The sequence below is a fragment of the Lycorma delicatula genome, chromosome 6 (assembly GCF_047948215.1).
Source record: "Lycorma delicatula isolate Av1 chromosome 6, ASM4794821v1, whole genome shotgun sequence".
NCBI classification, from domain to species: domain Eukaryota; kingdom Metazoa; phylum Arthropoda; class Insecta; order Hemiptera; family Fulgoridae; genus Lycorma; species Lycorma delicatula.
Window position 1 is genome coordinate 25,828,048 of NC_134460.1, and position 18,411 is coordinate 25,846,458.

Genomic DNA, 18,411 nt, shown 5'->3' on the forward strand with positions numbered 1-18,411 from the left:
TTCTCTCCATCAAGCAAGTCATAATATGAATGACCACTTTATAGGAATAATAAATATCAAAATATTTCATTTGAGTTGTACTTATATATGCACTTGTAATGGGTATTAGTACTGTTGATATAGTAAATAAACGTCATCACTAAATAATAGGCCTAAATCCTACAAATAACAATAATTTAGTCATTTTATATATATTCATATGTTCAAAGAGCTAAGTAAATTTCTATTGTATTTTTCACAAATATTCAGTATTATTGTTTACTTTTCACTTTCAATAAACAGATTTAGTTCAATTCTTGGCATGTCTCTGTACAAACAGTATAGTAATGTTTCCTTTCGTAGTTTCCTTCTGTAATGTGTGGTGTGTTAGTTAATGTTTTGTGTGTATTATTGAATTCATATGTTTTTGTTAGTGAATTTTTATTTTTCTATGACAGAATTTAAATCCACAGTTAAGAATAAAAAGCTCCATAGTCAAGTTTGTGAAATAGATAATAAAAATACAATTTTATGAAGAAAGAAGCTATAAAGTTAGGAAAATTAGATGACAAACATATAATACATGCAAAATTGTTAAGAAAGAACTCATGGGTTTCCAAGATCACAACTTCAAAAACTCTGAAAAGAAAAGTGGGAACTTCTTAAATCTAAATCGCAGTCGTACTCATTCAGCACACAAAACATATAAACATTGTTTAAAACCAGTTATCAATAACTGTATAATCCAATTATACAGTTTTGATCAAGGCATTATAAGAAGAATAGTTAACGAATTTCATGCAAAACATAATTGAACTACCTACATTAAATAAATCACGTGAAGCACTTCAAAACAGTATTCACTTTAAAAGTTCTAAAACTACACTAGCAAGTATCCTGAAAGAGTTAGGGTTTAAGTGGTGTAAAACTGATAATAATAGGAAACTTTTGATTGAGAAAGAAGACATCTGGTGGAAGAGGAAAATTATTTAAGAAAAATTACTGATTGTAGAAAAGAAAATTCCTTGTTTATTTGGAAAAATTTTATAATTTAACGTTCCATTCAATGACACAATCATAGTCGAATGATAGTGGTGCAGGAGTAAAAGTGCTGATTAATAAAGGTGATCAGTTAGATTAATGGTTTGAAAAGAGAAATATTCCGTTTAATAAAGCCACAGTTAAAACCACAGCTGTATGACATAATTTAATTACATAGATCAAAAATAAAGTAGCACTTTGATGAACTATTAAAAAAAAACACAGCATCAGTTTCCAAAACAGAAACAAGTCTACCACTGTCAATGCACAGTCATTAATGGGGGGGGGGGGGGAGGGTTTACTTACAACAGATTGTTTGAGAACACTCTCAAACAATATTATTAAATTGCATCAAGGTTCCACCTTTTCCACCTTACCATCCTGATTTAAATCCAATTGAGATGGCATGGTTATCTCTGAAAAGATGTGTTGGTAGTAATAACACAACATTTTTAATGTCATATTAAAAAATTATCTGAGGAACAAATGAATATGGATGATTGGAAACCACATCTTCAACATTCAATATATTTTTTTTAAATCATGTATTTAAAAAAAATTGAAGAATATTTTATAAATATATTTTTATTTTAAAAAAATTATCTGATGTATGTATGAATTTCAGGTTGATGATTTTAAAAATATTTCAATCTAAAATAACATTTTCTACCAAAGCAGCTTACAAATTTTTATTTAATTAATGTGGAAATTTCCAACGTATTTTTATTTTTTTCTTCTTACAGTGTTTCAGTAAAATTATAAATGTTTAAATTGTTAAATATTTATCATAATATCAATAAGTAAAAAGATAAAATGAAAAATAAAACATTATTCCAAAAAATCTGTCAGTAGTTATGACGTGTATGACTTTATTTGAACATTTAGTACATCAGAAAATTATTTCATTACTGAATTTAAACCTTGAAAGCAGAACAAATTATTATTATAAAATGAATAAGCTATTATTTTATTGATTACATTTAGAACCACAATCAAATTACTATGAAAGCAGAAGGTTTCATATATTGTCACTGCATATTTGATAATTATATACACTAATCTTTCAGTAACTATTCCAAGAAAAAGATTAAACAATAAATACACAGAATTCAATAATACAATTTCCTATCTAATTAATGAACATTTTATTCAACTTTAAATAAATAGAAAATAACACAATCAAACCTAATCTTGTTTCTTGAATTAAATCAGTAATTTTTTAATTGCACTCTTCGAAAAACCCTTTTTCTTTATGACCTACATATATTTGAAAAAATGTAGCATTCATATTGTAAAATATATATTATTCATATTTATAAAAGGGAAAAAACAAAAGATATTTGAAATGATTTTTTAAATATTACAATCAGTGAAGCTCAGAAAATCAGAAATCTATAAACATTTGTACCAAACACAGGGAACATATCAGTTTATCTATATCTATACATTGTTGTTTCATCACTTTACTTTACACATGGTCATTTAGATTCTAAAACCTCATTTTTAATAGATATTACAAACATGTTTTTATTAGTAGTTTTAAGCTGTAGGAAGTAAGGAGGGATAAACAGAAACGAGTCTACCACTATCAATATGCAGTCATTAATAGGGATTTTACTTATGACCATAGATTATATAAGTACACTCTCTTACTGTCATGTACAAAACAAAATAGTTCTCAATTTAATAATAGTTTTTACATACAAATAAAAGAGTAATGAGTAACCTATCTTTAGATTCTAACTTATCTTTTCATGGGAAACCTAAAAATGAAAGCTAAATATGAATTTCAATAATTCCCAAAGTTTGCCAGGCTTGATATAGGGCAATGTAACTGTAAATATACTGGTAAACATGTAGTCTGGGACAGACCCAAGTCGACCACTCCTGAGGTGTGCAGTTAATTGAAACCCAACCACCAAAAAACACCAGTATCCACAGTCTAGCATTCAATTCCACATAAAAGCAACTGCCTTTACAAGGAGAACCTAAGAACCCTTGACTTTGAAAATCACTGATTTTGTGATGAGTTTAATCACTAGACTAACGCAGCAGGATAAAATTGACTTTGAAAATCTCTGATTTTGCGATGAAGAGTTTAATCACTAGTCTAACCCAGCAGGCTAAAATGATTGTTTATTTAATTATTATTAATAATTATTTTACCACTGTAATTTTTTATTTTTGTATATTAAATATTTTTTTCTGATTTCTTAGTATTTTACTGACAATAAATCAGAATTTACTAATAATTAGTATTAAAGTATTTATACTTAGTATTACAGTAACAAAGTATTAAAGTATTTAGTATTATGAGTATTTTACTGTTCAACAATTGAAATAGACATCTAGTTTTAGATTCTATTTAGTTTTTAAAGTTTTTGAACATAGTTCTATTTTAAATCATAACTGTTTAGTATCGTTTTTGTTTGTATGAATTAATCTTAAATTAAGTTAATGAATGCAATATTATTTTTCTAAATATTCAAGCTATTTCACATGTGAGATGTATTGTGACAACAGGGTATTGCAATCCTAGATTTGTGTTTACGTGTTTAGTATTTCATATATATTAATCTACACTTAATTATCATACACGTTCACCATTAATACAATTTATTAACTGAAACTCAACTTACCATTAATATAAAAACAACTAAATAAAAATTATAATTAAAATATTTAAATATGAGCAAATATCACTCACAGTTGCAGTCGTGAGATTCCAGAAATCAGAAAATCGGTAAAGGGTTTACATGTCAAAAAAAAATTAGGAAAAATTTAATGCTTTTAACCGGATCCGAATTTTCGGACGAAAATCGCAAATATCTCGAAAACGGTCGGTTCCTAGGGCTCTGAAAATTTTTTCGACCCCCCCCCCTCTTCGATACTAGTTACAAAAGATTTGTCATTCGCTCCCAGTGGTACGCGTCGGATGATAATATTTTCAAGTGCCCCCCGGGGCGACGTTCGGAATTTGGGAAGGGGGTGCGATGGGGTGTCACAGTAACATCTCGGCAACCACTGTCCGATTTTCACGATTCAAACGGAATATTTATCAGCCCGTTGAGCTCTAACTGTTTAACGCATCGGATACACTCTTGATCGACCGGATCTTTATTATCCGGAAATTAAATCGTTTAGCACTATGTTTTGATTGCACTCTCCCATCGTAAAACGTACGATCCAATCTTTCGCTAAATACGCTCAAACCTGTGCGCTAGCGCAGCTGTAAAGCATAAACTTATGAAGACTAAATAATAGAAAATAAAAAATATAAAAAAAGCTTTTTAAAGACCACTCTTTGATATATGTAAGATTATGTGAAAATTACAGCTTCAAATTAAAAATTTGATATTTTTGCCAAATTTTTCTTATGCGTGATGAATGGCCTAAAAGTGGAGTGCAAACATGCATAACAAAAATTGGCAAAAACATCAAATTTTTAATTTGAAGCTATGACTTTCACATAATCTTACATATCGCCATCAAAATTTGTGTCAATTCCATTCTGAGATACCGTTGTAAAATAATTTTTTTACATCTTAGTGAGTTTAATTTAAGAGTGGCGTTTTAAAATTTGTTTTATTTATTTATGTGATAGTTTTTCTTCATAAAATAATGAACTATAACCAAAAAGTAGGCATCAATATGTACCGATCACTAGCAGAAAAAACCGATTCGTTAGTATGAATTTTTAGAGTTAAATTTCTAATTTAACTTTCGTTATATCAATTTTCATCATTCAAAAGAAATACTTTTACACAAGAGGTAATCAGTTTTGGACAACTAATAATCCCAATTCCGACAAGCCGCCCAGCAGGGCAACCCACCCGGAGGACCTAGCTGCCGAGGGTGCCGTAGGCACGCCCTGCAGCGAGTTAAATAAATAAATTACAGCAGCAGTTAACACCATAATAAAGTTATGATAGATGGACATAGATAGGGAATTAGACGTATTTAGTGAGATATTTACTAAGAACAACTTAGTTGAAAATTTTTCTGATTTCAGTTTTCTTTATTTTTCATATATCATCAACAGAATAAATTTTCACTGAAATATCATCTTTATGCTGACATCAAAATTTACAAAAATATTTTGTGTAAGAAAAATTATTATATAAAATAACTTTACCAAATCCTTAATATAAAATGTTACTATTTTTCAGGGGAAAAAATACATTAAATTTATGGGAATTGATATTAAAAGGTATATTTGAGTCAGCAACTACACATTTGAATGAGATTGATTGATTTTTCCAATTCTTTTTTGTATAAAAGGTTTTTATTAATTAGAATTTAATTTTTTTTAAAAATTAACATCAATGTAATTAATGCATTACTGTTTGATGTTAAATTTTAAGCATTGAAATTTTATTAGAGAGCTACCAGTTGCAATTTTCTCTTCTCTTTCTTAACATTGGGTAAATATGTGTACTTATTTCTACATCAACAAAAGTTAGAAAATTTCAGTACATTACAATGTGAACGTATAATTACAAAAGTTTTATTACTTGTGGAGTGGGATGTTTCTTTCTTAAATCCCAAACACAAGCAGTACAATCAGCACTTGATGATACTAGGTGTGCATCATCAACGGACCATCTCAAATTATAAATTAATCCTGAAAAAAAAGAAAAAAATTGTCTAAGAGTACAATAATTTTAAATGAAAACTGTAAAGATTCTACCGAAGTCTAGGATAGCTTTTACTCTAAATGAAGAACAAAACTAAGATTTGATAGTGAAAATAGTTTAGTTAATGAGTTCAAAAAAAAATGTAAATTTTCTTATATAGAACATGTAATTAAAAGCACAACATTACAAGTTTATGAGATTAATTTTAAGGAGAGTATTATGTTTAAAAAATACTGGTATGTAATATTAAAAACTATAAAGGAGGAAATAGCGAAAAAGGTTTTAATAACCTGCATTATGATAAAATGTAAGAAAACAACGATTAAAATATCTTTCATTCACTTGAGTCATGTAAAAATAACTGAACAGAATCATCCCACCTTACAATACCTGGAAGGGGATCTGTTATTGTTCAGCTGGTTATCGCTGCAAAAATCATTTAAATATGATATTGTCAATTGATAATCCTGCTTTGTCCCACACCTCTGATGTCTGATTATAGTTACTTTTTTTAAATTCATTTTTCTTTTCATAACACCCATCATCAGTAGATTTTATTGACCGTCTTTCAGTCTTGATTGTCCAATCAATGGGATACTGTTCAGTTATTTTTACATAACACAAGTGAATGAAAGATATTTAATTGTGAAGAAGTAGGTTTTGAATTTTGTTTAGTTTTTCTGGCAAGTATGTAATATAGTATATGAAATAATATTTTAATTTTTCGAACACATAATCAATATTTTAAAGTACATGTTTAAAAAAATAACCAAAACTACAACTACTTTGTTTATATATAATCAATTATAATAGCAATTTTAAATTTACATGAAAATTTGAAAGGAACACTGCACATTTTTGAATGACCTGATGTTTTTGATTGTTGTCGAAATTGTGTAAAAACTGTTTACAAAACAATTTAAAACAATTATTTTAAATTTATTTTAAATGTTTTTAAAAATTTCATAATTTATTTTATTTTAAATAAATAATTTTTACAAAATGTAAAAAGCTAAAAGAGTTATTGCATAAATTGTAAACAACTATAAAGAATTTATAAAAAAAAAAATCACTGAGGCTTAGGCCCAAAAGGGTTTTGATTAAGTAAAAAAATTAAAGGTAAGAGTGTTTCTCTAATTCTGTGCTTTGCGGAGGCTGAAAGAATATTATATTGTATATATAGATATTTACATGCAGAAGAAAAAAGAAAAAATGGACTATAAAAAATTTAACCTAAATAAATTTATAAAATTATCTGTAGAATAATGAGATAATACAAGTAATGCGTTAGACACCAAAAATAATGCTATTTTATACATCAGGTACAGTTCAATTTGACTACATAGTAAAGATTTTGATTGGCCATTTCTCAGAGCTCATAATCCTAAAACGTAAGGCAAGTGTGTTCCAAAAAAATAATTGTAAATAAAAAAGAAACAAACAAGTTTATATACTAAACAATAATAATACCTTGATGTCCACCTAACGTCAGCAACTTTTTAAACTGTGGCACACTAAATATCAATAAACTGGAAGCAGTACCACAAGCAAGATGTAAACCACTATGTGAAAATCGAATTGAAAAGCCACCAGATGGAAGAACAGGTATTGTGAAGCATTTATTGTTGGTTATTTTACAACTCTGAGTCGGAAGACGTGTCCAAGCTATCATGGAAGACGGATGTTTCTTCATTGATGACTTTATCTGTGATAGAAAAAAAACTAAATTTGAATTATAAATTCCTGTGAATAAGAAATAACAAAATAAATAAATTTTTTTGTACCTTTTCTAAATAAAAAAACACAATTTATATAACTGCATCCCAATCCCATAGGGGGAAGACCTGTTGATGTTACCGGTCGCCATATCACACCCTCCATTCCGAGTCCAGAAGGGCTTTACCACAGGTTGTCTTTAGACCCTCTAATTGATTACATTTGGGATACCACCGATGTAAATGCCTCGGCAGACATTTGCATCAGTAAATACAAATCAAAATTTCCTTTCACATAGACCTCAAATGGCCATCTTCACAACCAACCTAACATGATTCATTCAAACTAACTAACTGACTGAAACTACAGAAGCGCGAACCCGTGTCTAGTCCAGATTTGACAGCACCGTTCATGACTGTGAATGGCTCAGAAAACAAACGAGCTGAAAGTTAAATCAGTGTTACACTCATACCAATCAGAATTATGTTTTACGCAACATAGAAATTCAGACCTACACCCAAACAAGTTGACCAATTTAAATTACCTAACAAGGGGAATGTAACCTCATTCCGGTCGCAGGAGCCGGGGACAAACCCTGCACCCCCACCCGGTCCCATCACGGAGTCTCGCACAGCACCAAATCACAACCAGGACCACCACTGGTGGAAGGAAGCCATGTCCCCCATCACACCAGCTACCATACCGCAGCAGTGCGGTACCCCCACCAGTAGGAGCCCCAAATCGAATCACAAACAACACCAATATAACCGTGGCATGATGCCAATGCACCTACCTCCAACCAATCCAATGCCTAGACCAGTACCCTAGCCACCCTGGATCCTACCACGATCAAATACCTTGATTAAACTCCCTCTGCAGACCTACATACCGCAATGGTGCGAAGGAAACCAGCCACTATAGACCGCTCCTTGCAGATCATCCAGTTAATACGTTGATCCAAAAAGGAATGTATTTTCTCAAGTTTCCTAACAGCTCGTGAATGTTCGACCTTGTATCGGGGACAGACATAGAGGTCGTGGTCTACTGTATCATCAGTCCCACAATCCTGGCATTGATTAGAATCCACCAAACAAAAACTAACCAAACTTGCCCAAAGAGATATAAAATTGCAGCAAATAGTGAAAGAAATAGCCACTGTCACAGAAATAGAATTTATATGTTTGAACTCTGTAATAATACATTAATAAAAATACAAATAACACTTTTTTCATAAATTTGTTACCATATAGTTATTAAAATCAAATTCAGAGAAAGTTTTTAATTAATATTATCTTAAATTTGCAAATTCTTTTAGCAAAGCTAATTTATTTTTAATCTTGTTGCATTTATTGCTATTTGTGTACTACATTGATTCAATACAATAATAAATATTTCCAGTTTCGATGACTGCAACATTATAAATAAATAATTACTTCTTAGAAGTATATATTCATCTTTTATATTATTAAGTGATACAATATTGAAGTAAAAAATTTAAAACTCATTCCCTTTAAAAATATACATTAGACCAAATATAAGTACTTACTTTGATATTTAAATTTATAAGTAAGCAAAAGGTGCTGATTAGCTTGGTTGTATAGTTGATTCTGAACAAATTATTTTACCATGTTTTAAAATCATGAAATCATTTTTCAATAGGAAATTAGCTAAGTCTGCTTCACCATTGTTTAATATATTTCACCAGATGTAACTTTTTATTAAGAATCCTACTTCATATATTTTATAGGTTTTATTAAAAGTAGTAAACATCCAACTATAAAAACAAAGAAAAAAATAAAGAAACAGCAGTCATTGGTATGCAAAGCTGAACACAAATGAAAACTATTTCATATACTCAATGGAATATGAACTGTAGTGTAAATAGTAATGGATTGAGATCGCCTCTGTTAAAAGATTTAAACTAAGCAATAACTAATCAAAACCTAGTAATAAAAAACTTATTTACTGACTTTAAATTTTACTTGTGAGTTTTAGCAAACTTAAAATTTTAAAATTATAGTGAGTAAATCGGACTCACTGAGTGAGTCAACTCACTTGCTCTTCTTTCACAGTCTCAACAAGGTTCAAGTCTCAACAAGAAGAGTCCAACATTTTTTTTTAAAGTTTACAATCATTTCATCTGAAAGAATGTAATATAACTCTGGTTAAGTATGGGTTTGCCTATTTTTATGAAATAAATAACTACAAGCATAATTCAAATGTTAAAGATCAAACATGAAAAGTTCCATTAGGAAGATCAAAAACTTTACATCAAAAACTTCTATTACGGTATTTATCTTTTTTGTTTTGGTATTCACAATAACTTACTACTGATATTGGTAGAATGAGGAAACAGCATGAAGTTTTTTGAAATTGATATGTAAATATTAATTGATATTCTGTAGAAAAAAGTATTTAATAAATTTATCGAATAACAAATTTAATTTGTATTTAATGACATGACTTAGAATATGGTTTTCAAAAATATGTCAAATATTGAAACAGCAATACTTTTACTGCATGTAAAGAAAATAACCACTTGAAGGTCAAATTTCAAATTGTTAGTCAGTAGTTGAACTGTTATTTTTGTGAAGGAAGATGAATGACAGACACTTTGTTTGTATTCTGTAATTTAAAAGTAATTAGAATGCCCAACACTTTATGCAAGAGGGTACTTCAGCTCTTAGGCTTATTGTGTTTCCATTGACTGGAAACAGACTCCTTGGGTCATTCCAAACACAACCTGTCACTAGATTTTATCAAGGATGCACTTTCTGGCTCTATAGGTTTTGGGATCCCAGCATAGGTGATATCAACAGATAGGTGGTGATGAAGGATATCTTCTCTCAGAGAAGTACTAAAATATCCCATGCCCAAGGAAAGCTAAAGATCCCCTCTAGGTAGCTGGTGTCTACACCACTTTGTAATCCCCTAGGATTATAAAATATATACTGTGATGAAAGGTGTTTTTTTGCAAAAATTTAAGAGCTATTTGAGAATAGGTAAACAATTCCTAAACAAACAACTTCATTCATTCCTAAAATTTTGTGGTGTATATGAGTACCCAACTGAATTATAAACAATTCAGCCAGTCCCTCACCAACAGATTATGTTATCATAAAGGTTTCAACATTAATATTAAAATCTTCCTAAAAATATCTGAAAACTTTCATATTCATTTAAAGAATGTTTTTCATTCACAAATATTTCAATATGTGCTAAAACGATTCATTATTTTAGTTATAAGGTAAGATAAGATAATTTCTGCCTCTATTCAACCTGTTTTACACAACTCATAATCACCTGTGAAGATACAGTTTCATTATCTTCATTATTATCTGCATCTTCATCATTATCATCTATGTCAGTTTGTGCAGCAGATGTGGAGGCAATACTTGCTGCTGAACCCTGTTCATTCTGTAATACAACTCTTGATCTTAAATTTGGTGTCAGTGGTGCTGCAGGTGGTGTCACTCGTCCAACAGTTATATATAGCGTACTGGGATATTTAGAATAACTAGGTAAGCCTTCTTTCCACCACTCATAAACCTAGAAAAAAACTAAAATTAAATTAAAAAACTCATTTTTTTCATAAGGGTTATCTCCCTACAAAATCAATATAATAATGAAATATGTTTTGACTTTAAGAGGTATAAAAAATCTCTGGAAAGAGGTAGTTGTGAGCAACATGTGACCTATGTTACAGAGTAATTTATCATCCAGATAATTTTCATTTATGTAGAATACTTTTTTTACTTCCTAGTACTAAGTAAAAAAAGTATTGTGATCGTGAAAAATTTCGGTTTTCAGATTTCAATGATAAAACGAATCAGATTTCAACGATGGATGGAAATATCCATTTTAACAGCATCCATTTTGTCTAGTATCTTGCATAACTCAAAAATGATTAGGCGTAGGATGTTGAATTTTTGGATTTAGGACTGTTCTAACATCTAGTTGTGCATCTCCTTTATTGATTGCAATTTATTAAACCAAAAGTGTCCAAAAAACCCAAAATCAAAAAAATTTGATTTTGGGTTTTTTTTAACTGCAGTAATAAGCCCTCATTGAGAGCTTTTCAACGATATATCATAAGTAGTACTTCTTTTCACTGGTTCCAAAGTTATAACCAAATGAAATTTTAATTAATGAAATATTTTGTTCTTACAAGGGGAAGGGGCACATCAGTTCAAATCATCAGACTTCATCTCCTTTTCTTTTAATTTTTTTTTATTTAAATATATTGATCTATTAATAATTATTAACCTCTAATTGTAAAAAAAAAAATTTTATAAATAATATTCAATAATAATGAAGAAAGAAATGTAGGAAGTTATTAATGAAATAAAATTTTATGTACTATTCATTTTAAAAAAGTGTATATGTAATTTAATAGGCATACAAGGAAGTCATGTGGGGCCCACATCAGATTTTTGAAAAAATATTTAAGTACTGATAAGCAGAATAATAATAAGGTAACTTTGTAATAAAACCAATAGAAAAGGATTATATAAAAAATATTACCATTTACAGGTAGGTTCAATATAAGGGTTAATACAAACTTACAAAATAATACCAAAATAAAAATATTAAAAAATCATGTTATAAAAGTTGAAAAACCTAACTTAATTTAACTAAAATTTTTAAATTCATAAAAAAATTAATAACCCAACAATAAAAGGATTACCTCAATAAAAAATTATCTGTAGTTAATATTTATATAATATTAACCATAAAATCTCCTTTCTGAAGAAAAAAGTAATGTATAAATCACAAAAACATCAGTTACAACTGTTTGGTCCATATAATAACCATTTCCTGTTCCAATATATAATTTTATCCAAATTTGTGTCATCCAATTTAGACGCTCAATATAATGTCATGTAATAAATATCAATATAAATATTATAACCTTGAATTTTACATAAAATATATGATGATAGTGGGGGTAATGAAAGATAAACAAACAACCATACATTTAAATTTATGATCATATGGCCAATAAAATTCTAGAGGTCATTTTACAGGTTATACAATGTTTGCGTTTTACACGATTTTTACTTCATTTATTACTGACCTCCTACCTTGATTATGACAATGAATAATGATTCTTATTATATACTAACTTGTACAAATTACAATATTATATATTTTATTAATTTGCCAATTTTAAAAAGGTTTTTTAAACTTTACATTTCATATGCAAAATATATTCAATATTTTTGCAAGGAAAATATCCTTCCTCCTACATCATATCTACATGGTTAGAAGTCCCTGAATAAAAAAAATTAATTCTTTGAAGACATTGTCTAGAGAATCATAACGTAGGTTCGGTTTGATTTGGATTGATTTACTTAAAATATTTTTAGGATTATTTTCTTCTTTGATCTACAGATTAAGAGATAAATAAAATTGAATAATCTTCATTTTATTTTTATTTGTAATGGCTGACACAAATGTCTATTTAAAAAAAAATACTATTATTTGCAGATATTGTGATGTAGGGAGAAAGAAAGAGATGTAGATAAATAAATGAGTGTTTTTATTTTCATCCATTGTAAAATATAATTTTAGAAATATAAATCCAATACTTAAATTTGACTTATGATATTTATACAAATATTTAAAAACCTACTTATTAGCTAACAAGCAAAATTCTATATAACCAAAACTGAGGTAAATAAACTAATTTTACATGTTAATTCCTTTTACAAATAACCATGAGTGGAATCTATCTGACATATTGAAGGAGAGATTAGAGAGTTGCGATAGGAGGACTCCCAATCATAATCCCTTCTTTAACTCCTTTCTGTAAAATATACCCACTACTAGTGAATATAAATTAAATATTAATCAAAATCAATGGAAGTTGAAAGGGGTAGTTATAACAATAAATTATAAAAATATATAAATTATAGATTCCGCTTACCAACCGATGTAATTAATTATTTATGTCCTAGCACTTTCAGAAGTTATTTTTCCATCTTCAGTGTTCCTGAAGATGGAAGCGGAATTTATAACTTACATATTTTTTATTATATATAAAAATGGGAACATACTAAATAAAATTAAACAATAAATTAACTTGAAAAGTTTTCATAATTTACATATTTGATAATAGTGTTTATAGATGTTTATATAAAGTGACAAGATTGAAATAAGGAATAGTGCAGGGTTGGAGATTATAGAAAAATTTTTTAAGATAGTGAGGATTGTGTTACAAAATAAAGATATAAACGAGGAGTTACAAGATATTAAGAAATACATCAAGATGTATGTATTTAGTAGAAACACAACTGATGGATCACAAAATTGGAAACAGACTTAAGGCTTCAGAAATAAAATGAAAAAGAAGAAAAGTTGGTCTGCACTAAAGAGAGAAAGTAAGAAATGAGAATGGAACAACTGGATTATTTAAAGAAGTTGTTTGGGATGGTTGGAAGGAGCAGTCTGAGGTTGTATAGCCTTATAAATGTGAAAGAAGAGAAGAAACCAAAGAAACACTCAAATAAGATAAAAAATAGGATCCAGCTAACTCCAATAAAAGGGACATAGAAGACATAAAAGAAAGAAGAGAAGTAAAGAATGAAAATATATAAGGTAGAAAGAACTATGAAAGTGAGACTAGCAAGGTGTGACTAGAATGAAGTCTAAACTGGACAGTAGAAGATGAGAAGGACTGAACAGCCAACCTGAGGGAACGTGAAAGAGGAAGTAATACATTTCGTTAACAAAACCATGTATAATAAACATTTCAAACTAAATTAGTAATCATTACTGTTGCAGATTACCTGTTATATTATGTTGCAGATCCTGTCTTAAATTTAAACAAACTTATAACTTAATGTATAAATGTTTTAATAGCTAAATGTGATTTTTTGATGTAAATGCAATATTACTTTAGCATACTAATTGTTTGGATTTAAATTGCTTGTAATATTTATAAAAATTTAACAGTCATATGTTTACAAATTCTTTAAAATTCAGAGACTGGAGTAATAGTAAGAAACAGAAAATCAATATTAGATGATGCTGGAGAAAAAATTATAGATTTTGCAGTGCGTAATGGTGAAGGAGCTATCACAGCTTATAGCTCTGAAAATCTATTTATTTTAACACATCTCACAAAAAATGACTGTTTTACAACTCCTCATCATTTTCAAAATGCTGTAATGAATTTGGATAGCAGTTATGTAGAAAAGTAGCTATAAGATGTATATAATAAATTGTTTTTTATCAATCGGTGTCTTTTTAATAACAAATCAGAAGTTACTTTCCGAGTAGCCCTCATATTTAAATCGTTAAAAACAAAATTATTAATCAGTAATACACTGATCTCATCGGAATGAAACTAGCCAACTTTCCAGAAATTGCATGGGCAGGATCTCATTTTGGGAACCCTGAAAGGGTAGATTACTCATTCACATTATCTTTTTCTTTTTCCTACCTTATTGGATATACCTACTTCATTTTGGATTCTGATATGAGATTTATTAAGGAGTTAAAAAGAACTAGAAACGATCCATAGAGGATATGAGATGGATGGTTGAGTACAGAGGTTAAATAAGATAGTTGGAGGCTAGTTGATTAAAGACAATTTAAAGTAAAAAGGTAGGTGAAAGAAATTGCTTGCTACAATATACAAGTAAAATAGAAATTAAGACGAAGACAGTCAAAACTAGAGAAATATATCATTTGCAATTTATAAATAAAAATAACCAGCAAAATTAAAATAGGAAATTTTAAAATGGTTTACAGAACAAAGAATAAGACAAAAAACCCATCATGTTAAATTCATTTACAAGCTAATTATTATCTTGTATACATCACCAGCGTAAACATTAAAGAATTCTACAGTGATAATAATAATTGTATGTTTGCTAGACACCTTGTAGAATCAGCAAAAAATAATTATAGTAACATTTACAAAAACTTAAAATTCCACATTCACTCAAAGGAACATAAATCAACAGTCTTTAAAATATAAAGTCTATAAAATATATTTATATGTATTTAAGTACATAAACAAATAACACAGATGTACAAAACATACAGTCACAAAGTAAATATAATTTTTTAATAAATTCAAAACGTGAATTTTCAGTTCAGAAAAAACACAATAAATTCTATTTGAATTAAAAAAAAAAAGAATGAATCCAGTGAATGATTAAATTGTGTATATTATGGCATTTTAAAATGTTAAAATATCTCGTTATGAAATTTATAATTTGATATAATCTATTTTAAACTTAAGAATTAAAAAGAAAAAAACCTTATAAAAACACTTACAAGAGGAACGGTTGGTTTTCTAGAAGTGATTATTTTATTTTTCGGTTTGTACAATTGTAAACGTAACTTCTTCTCAGTGTTTAATTCACCATTAGCAGCAACTAGTTTGACAAAAGCCCAAGCAACATGGTGCCATCCTCCCTCAGATCCCAATCGTTGATATCTCATTCCTCCTAATGTTAGATTAACGAAATCAACTACTTCAAAAAATATCACAGTATCTTGTTTAATGACATGTGACATATTTTCATTAAATACTAATACTTCTTCCCAAGATGGAACCAAACTTCTAAAAAAAAAAAAAAACACATGATAAAATTTCTATTTAAAACAGATATACTGCAGAAGCTGAATAATTGTAAAATACATATATAGACATAATTTTCTTTATTAACTGAAATGGTTGTCTTTTCTGTTCTTTTTTTCTAATACCATTCCTCATTTAAAATTTAAAATAAAAGTTTAATAAAAAAATTCAAATTTTTGTCATAATTTCATTACAAGAAAATCACAAAAAAATGGTTCATTTAAACTAACTGGAATTCATTAGAAAAATTTGAAAAAAAAAAGCATGGTATGAAGTTTATTTTTATTTTTTCCTTTGAACAGCAATCCATAAAATATTTGTTTCTGAACATCCTGAGCAAGTAAAAACTCCAAAAAAACAGTTTTTCTAAGAGTAGAGTTTCATTTTTATATCAAAAGGAGCCTTTTTACTAAGAAGGAAGTGCTTATTATAATATTAAAAGAAACATATATCATTTTAATAAAAAGAAATTTATAATTTGTTTTATAAAGTATATTTAATTAAGCACAACCAGAATGGAAGTCTGATAACAAATAGCATATCAAATCAAATTAAGTATGAAGTATAAATTATAGAGACCTACTTGAAATCATTTTTAATGAGTATATTTTTATATTAATTCAAATTTTGCTTACAGTAAGATCAATTTGAAGAAAACAGGTTTATAAAATAAGAAATAGAAAATAAAAGGGTAAAAGAGTAGGAAGCACAATGTAGTAACTATACCACATGCATTTCTTTGAACAAGGAAGATGGATTAATTATAATATTGTTATAAAAACAGTTTAGGCTTGTATAAAAGCACATCCATCTAACTGACAAGTTTACAATCTACAGACAACTTGATGATATTACAATAAAAAATCTTATTTTTCTGACTTGAAAAACTTAATAAATTAACTTGAAATTTAAAAATTTGTCCAAAATTAAAAAAATAAATGAAATTCTGAAATTTCATAAAAAAAATAAATAATATATTTGTTTTAAATACCCTAATGTTACACTGACCCAGGTAAACTAGATATCTAGATAAACAGGCTAATACTATTATTTCAACAATTGTTGCCCATGAAGTTTTATATTTTATTTAATTTTTGTCCTTCAAAACCACTTGAATAATTTTATCTTGACCATAAAAATCATCCAAACGCTTGGTTGGTAAGAGAAGGCTGGAAGAATTTTAGACTATTATTACTGCAGTAGAAGTCCATTAGTCCGGCATCGCTCCGAAAAATTGTAAAAATTTTGGTTTTCTCCAAAAGTGTGTCTTTAAAGCAAATAAAAACGCTCGAGAGCTATTCGGAAGTTTTCGGGGTAGTTCGGGATCTTCCGGAAGCGCTCGGTATTGTTCGGAAACAATTAGCGGCCGGCTAGTCTCAGCTGTCACAACAAATTCAGGTGCAGTGCAGCTCCGTTAATCAATCACGAAGCGTCTTCGCCATTTTTTTGTGCGTTGTTGTTTTGTGTCCTTTCACATCGCAGTAAACGTAACTTTTGAATCTGTTTATAAAAAAAGTGATTTTCGTTCTAACTGTACAGTGACCATGTTTTCAAAACCTAAGCCTTCGAGTTCAAAAGAAGAGAAACGAAAACACGTAACACTGACTAGAAATCATCAAACGGCTAGAAAAAGGCGAGAATAGAAATGTTTTAATGAATGAGTATAATATTGGTCATCAACTATTTATGACATTAAAAAACAAAAAGATGAACTAATGAAGTTTGCTTCTCAATCGGTAACAACTTAAAAATTGGCTTCTAGACAAACATTAAAAAAACCAAAACTAGAACAGCTAGATAGTGTATTGTTCAAATGGTTTAGTGCAGTACGTTCTGAAGGAAAGCCGGTAACAGGGCCAATGATTGTTGAAAAGGCAAAGAAATTCGGCCAAGATTTAGGAGTTGACATTATCAACATTGTAGTAAACCCTCAGCCTACTCAAAATCTTGAAGAAAGTGACTCAGATGCCGAAACGGAAGAAAAGGAAAAAATCAGCTGGGCAGAAGCTGCAGAATCACTAAATAATTTTATCTCTTTTGCTAAGGCTGGTACTAGCTACAGTGCTTCAGAAATTATTGATTTCCATATCATTAGAAATAAATTTTATACTAAACGCCAAAAGTCAAGAAAACAAAAAGACATTCGTGACTTTTTTAAATCTAAGTGAAATATGTTTTACAGTACGTGTACATACATTATATGAAATGTAAAATAAACTTTGTTGTATGTATTTGCATACTGTATTTGTAGTTTAATTATTAACCTAATTGTTCTTATAATTACCGCTCGATAGACCGGAATTTTCGGTAGTCCGGTCCCGAACGTGCCAGATTATCGGACTTCTACTGTATTATGATTAATATAACATCCAAATAAATGCTGAAAAAAATATCTCTTCACAAAGAAGGCAAGCGCTTTGTGAATATTTTAAGACATATCCA

At 28.8% G+C, this 18,411-nt stretch overlaps 1 protein-coding gene across 1 annotated transcript in view; it reads right to left on the reverse strand.

Moving 5' to 3' along the window:
* Positions 1 to 18,411, reverse strand: part of LOC142326595 (jouberin-like) — a 42,871-nt gene that overhangs the window by 16,887 nt on the left and 7,573 nt on the right. The window contains exons 4-7 of the mRNA XM_075369182.1: positions 15,663 to 15,951; positions 10,677 to 10,922; positions 7,128 to 7,362; positions 5,535 to 5,644 (exon numbers count right to left, since the gene is read on the reverse strand). Of these exons, the coding sequence (XP_075225297.1) occupies positions 5,535 to 5,644; positions 7,128 to 7,362; positions 10,677 to 10,922; positions 15,663 to 15,951 (880 nt within the window). The remainder of the gene's footprint in view (positions 1 to 5,534; positions 5,645 to 7,127; positions 7,363 to 10,676; positions 10,923 to 15,662; positions 15,952 to 18,411) is intronic.